The following is a 5211-nucleotide window of genomic DNA, read 5'->3' on the forward strand; positions in this document are numbered from 1 at the left end:
TTTCACGTTTCTCCTTTTTCTTCCTTTCATCTTAAACCTGTTCCACTATTTCCATTTTTTGGATTCGAAACTTCATCACTAGTGGACGGTTTAGCAATCATGCCCATCACTTGAACTCTTCTGTCCTTGACCACTCTTTAGTATGAACTCCACTTCTAGGTTTTTACCATCAGTTTTCACCAGTTTTCTCTTATTCCACAATTATCTGCCAGCTAGCTTTAACATCAATACAATCGCCTGAGTGATGAGTTCCTCCTGCAGAGGTTAGTTATCAACCTCAGGATTTTCCTGGTGTTTAATCCACGGAATACACTCACTTCAATAGTCCTACATCGTATGGTCGTTTTTTAGAGTAAGATTATAGTAAAGATTAGAGTACATTAAGTTTTTATAGTAACCGTCAAAATACAAGAGGCGCGCGGTGTGTGTTCTTATTTGAGCAAGAGCTTTCAAAGCTAAAGTGCTTAATGAATCTGCTGGCGATATCGAAATTGCGAGCTCCACCACTTTGGATGGAAATTAAGCGTACGGCGGTTTTAAGGTCCTTTGTGGTCTGACGAACCTAACGCCGACCCTCCTGGATCTCCAATATGCTTGCACTGGACAACGCTTGACCAAGCCTAATCTCTTCATGGCTACTAAATCACCAATTTACATACTTGGAATACATAAATTGTGCACCCTATTCCACTCAGACCCTGTCCTGATTCCCCAAGCACTGTTATAACTCTCTGTTCACCTATCTCACTGAATCATATAGTCACTCACCACTCGTATTACTCCCCCACCTCCACCGAATCCTTATCGCTGTATTCCCTTGTGTCAATCAAACATGTTCTCCGACACACAAATGCTATCTTCATCGATAAGCGACCATGACCTTGTTTCTTACGCTGAGCTGGGCTTGAAAAAGCCGCGCACTCACGCTACCTTTGTCACAACGGAACCGTTAAAGCTTCTTCTTCCCCCGGATATTCCATGAATGACATGCACTCGCACCCTGGTCAGTCCTAGATGTTTTCGACGATCCTGATGACAAATTGTACGCTTTTTAAACTCAATGTTTTAATAACATCCTAGAGGAACACGCGCCAGGTGAAAACAATTCGCATGCGAGGGACGACCAAATCCCTACATTACTGATGAGATTCGCAATTGATGGCAACAAGAGATAATTGGAAGCGTAATTTCAGGCAAACTAAAGACCCATTTGCCTGGTCTGCGTATAAGAATTTTAGCCGCGAGGTCAAAAGAGAAATACGCATGGCGGAGAAAGAGTTTGTGGCACAACAAATTAAAGAAAACAAGAACAACACTAACAGCATGTGGAAAGCAATTCATGGTTGCATCCCCAAAAAGTCTGCCTCTCAGAAAACATATTCAAAGGACAACGAAATCGTAGCCAACGAATTTATATTTTCTTTGCAAATGTCGGCACAAATACAATTGAGAAAGTTAAACGCCTTGGCAGAGCAATTCAAGTGTGAATCCAACAACAGCACGTTCGTCCTCGAGGGTATCCCGAGTCCGAACAATTCTTCTTTGATAATCGCGTGAGTCGTAATCAAGTGCCAAAAAATCATTACTCAATGGCTTCAAACAAAGCTCCTGGAATAGATAAGATTCCTCTCCACGTTATAAAAGACTGCCTCCCTGTCATCTTACCATCGATTTACTTCGATCGTGAACGCCACTTTTAGCTCTGCACAATTTCCCATCGCTTGGAAAATAGCCGAGGTCGTACCTATTCCAAAGGATGGCGGATCACGAAATCCCAGACAACAACAGGCCTATTCACTATTACCAGTGTTTTCCAAGGTTTGTGAGAGAGTCGCTCATGATCAGTTAACTTCATATTTATCAACCAATCAACGCTTAACATCCAAGCAAAGCGGAAATGGAAAAAAGTGGAATTCAACCGAGACATCTGTCATCCAAACAACCGATACTATTCTCGAGGCCAATCGATAAGAAACAGCTTACTGCTACTGTGCTGCTCGACATGAGTAAGGCCTTCGATAGCATTGATCATAAAATCCTTATGACAAAAACTGCAGGACGTTGGACTGTCACCTCTAGCCATTCAGTGGTTTCGCAGCTATCTTACTTCACGCTATCAAGTCGTCAGAATCCAAAACTGCAGTCTCAGACCGTTTGCCTATGACCTGTGGTGTACCACAGGGAAGTATCTTGGGTCCATTGCTTTTTAGCATATATATAAACGATCTCCCAAGCGTTCCTGAACATTGTACTACTCAATGTTACGTTGACGACACCAAATTGTTGCTTACTTTCAATCTCCAGGACCAACAATATATTGTTTCAAGACTTAATCAAGACCTTTTCAGAATAACTAATTGGACACTCGACAATACCTACTTCTAAATCCCGACAAAACTAAACTTATCATCTTTGGGAGCAAAGTGATGACTGCTAAAGTGGAAGATTTTCGTCTAACGCTACTGGGAAAAGAACTTACCACCTGTCAAGTCAGTAAAGGATTTAGGAGTTCTCCTTGATTCCAACTTGACGTATAAAGATCATGTACAATCGACAGTGTCTAGTTGCATGTCGCGTTTGGGACAGATTAACCGAGTAAAACATGCCTTTGATCAAAACACTCTAAAACCATGATAAATGCCTTAGTTTTCAGCAAGCTCTACTATTGCTTCTAATGTGTGGAGCAATACCACTGAGAGTAACCTGAACAAAGTCCAAGCTGTGCAGAACTTCGCATGCCGTATCATTAGCAACAAAAGAAAGTACGATCACGTCACGCCTATTCTTAAAGAGCTACGATGGTTACCCGTCAGACAGCAATTACACTACCGTAATGCAATTATGGCATTCAAATGCATGACTGGGTGTGCCCCTGATTCCTTATGCTCGCGATTTATTCCAAGATCAAGCATCACGCAGCGTACGACAAGAAACTCGCAAAAGCTGCAGATACCTCTTTGCAGAACGACTACTGGACAAAGATCATTTTACTATAGAACTGTCAAATTGTGGAATTCACTAGACTCTGCCCTTAAGTTGAGCTCAACCGTGAAAGACTTTAAACGGACATTAAAACAACATCTTATTTCAGATTTTCTAAAACCTTAATGTAATTTAAATGTACAATTTATTTATCTATTTATTTATTTACTTTATTCTTTGATCTTTTCTTTTTGCTTCTTATATAATTATATATAGTATTATTTTAATTGTAATTAATTAGGCCCTTTATTCTGAAAAGCCTTATAGAGGACGAATAAAGTATGTATGTATGTATGTATGTAAGATTGTATTTCTCCCAGCCCTGTATTCACTTGTTGCAGCAAGGTTTGGTTAGGAACGAAGGCGAATCCTGAACATTTTTGGATTGGACTAAAAATAAAATCCTCATAGGATTCTGTCTCTTGAATGTTCATCATTTCACTTGCCAATCCTCTTTCCATTATATTATTGATGTATTCCTTGACGGTTGGAATATGATGGATTATATTCAAGTTTTTGGTCGCTCTGTCCATCTTGCTATCGATTTGTTTCAGAATTTCGCTCTCACTTTGACGTAAACTTTCAAATATTCTCTGTATGCTTTCTTTTACTTCACTTTTAGCTCTTTCTCCATCCTCTCTTATTTGTTAGCAATCTCTTCTTGACCCTGCCTTTCCTTGTCATTGAATCTCAACTGTTCCAGCACTTGTAGATGCTTGTATAACAATGCCTTTTTCAGTAAGACGAGCTTGTCTAATGGCATGATCTTGTGATTATTATGACGTGTCTTCCAGCAGCTCAAACAGATGATATCATCACAATCTTCGCAATAGAGCTCCAATATTTCATTTAAGTGGGTTGTGCAGTTATTCTCCTTCTTTAGCATAGATTCGTGGTCTTCGTTCTTCATGTCACTAACACGAATGAGTTTGTGATGTCTAGTAAACATAGAATGGCTTTTGCGGCAGTCTTCACAGATCGATTGATCACAATCAAAACAATACCACACTGCTGCTGAATGACTATCAGAAACAGAACAAACCTTTTCGCTCTCAATAGTAGTCAGAATTTGAGACATTCTTGAGTGTAGCGGACTTGTTTTTGGACTATCCAAGCTGCTTTCTTGTGGTAAGGGAGTTTCTGATTTACATTTTGGACACTTGAAGACGGCGACATCCTCGATCAGCTCGGCGTGCCTTTTGATACAAGGCTTACAAAATATGTGGAAACATTTCAAGATCTTAGGTTCAGCAAGTGTATCATTACACAAGGAACACTGTACGTTCTCTTTGAGGTTTTCAAGGAAGGAATCCATGGCGTGTAAGACTAGACAGCGATTATTTGTTCTCCAAGCCACGCTGCTTCTTGGAATTTAGATCACGTGACTTTTAAATAATCATTTCCTGCGTGATATTGTCACGCAAGGCTTTTACATTTTAAGATGCATGCCGGGAAATATACCTTATTCACCCTAGAGAATAAGCTTCTTTGTTTGATTTGTAAGCATATTCTCGTGTGTTCTCCTGCGCTACTGTTAAAGAAAGAAATGATACTCAGGAGAATGACGCATGGTCTGTAATGGGAAAACATTGTACCAAGTCGAATTAAGGTCATCGTACCATAATCACCAGAATAAAAATTGTTCTCAATGTTCTTAGATGATTTTGATGCAAGCACTCCTAAGTGTAAACCTTTGTTTTTTTGTGTGGTATATCGTCACAATTTCATCATATTATTGTAATAATATTGGGCAATTAAACTTAAATTACTCAAATAATTATTTTCTCAATTAGTCTGCTCCAAATGGTGGTCAAACGCTGACTACCTTGTTATGAGTCCTGTGGGGGATTTAGGGGGGGTTCGTTGGGTGCAAATAACCCCCCCCCCCCCCCACCGGCTGGTACCTTGGAATTTTTATATTTTTTTAAATGAATAAATAAAAGTATGGTACTAACTCATGAGATTTAATATGAAATGGGACTGGTGGATAGGTTATCCTTATCAGGAGCGCACCTAGGCCAGTGATGCGCCTCATGGGAAAAATGATGATGCAAGTATTAACTATGATGCAAGAGAACGTTATTGTTGTGCCGAGATTTGCAAAAATGAATCCCGCCCTCTTAAAGTCCTGGATCCGCCACTGCAGTCGGTAAAAAATGCATTTGAAAGTTTTGATTCAGATGATGAACGTTTTCTGCACGAGACAACAAATAACTATAAGTGAAACCC

At 39.8% G+C, this 5211-nt stretch overlaps 1 protein-coding gene across 1 annotated transcript; it reads right to left on the minus strand.

The window, feature by feature from the left end:
- Positions 1-3622: 3622 nt before the first annotated feature.
- On the minus strand, positions 3623-4297 carry LOC148909934 (E3 ubiquitin-protein ligase TRIM33-like). The gene has a single exon (XM_089032474.1). It carries the CDS (start codon positions 4295-4297, stop codon positions 3623-3625), a length of 675 nt encoding a protein of 224 aa, XP_088888600.1.
- Between the last annotated feature and the right edge of the window lie 914 nt (positions 4298-5211).

The sequence above is a fragment of the Actinia tenebrosa genome, unplaced genomic scaffold, assembly GCF_029948245.1.
Source record: "Actinia tenebrosa isolate PJP-AT-01 unplaced genomic scaffold, QUT_ActTen_1.0 PGA_scaffold1__47_contigs__length_23844297, whole genome shotgun sequence".
In the NCBI taxonomy this organism is placed as follows: Eukaryota; Metazoa; Cnidaria; class Anthozoa; order Actiniaria; family Actiniidae; genus Actinia; species Actinia tenebrosa.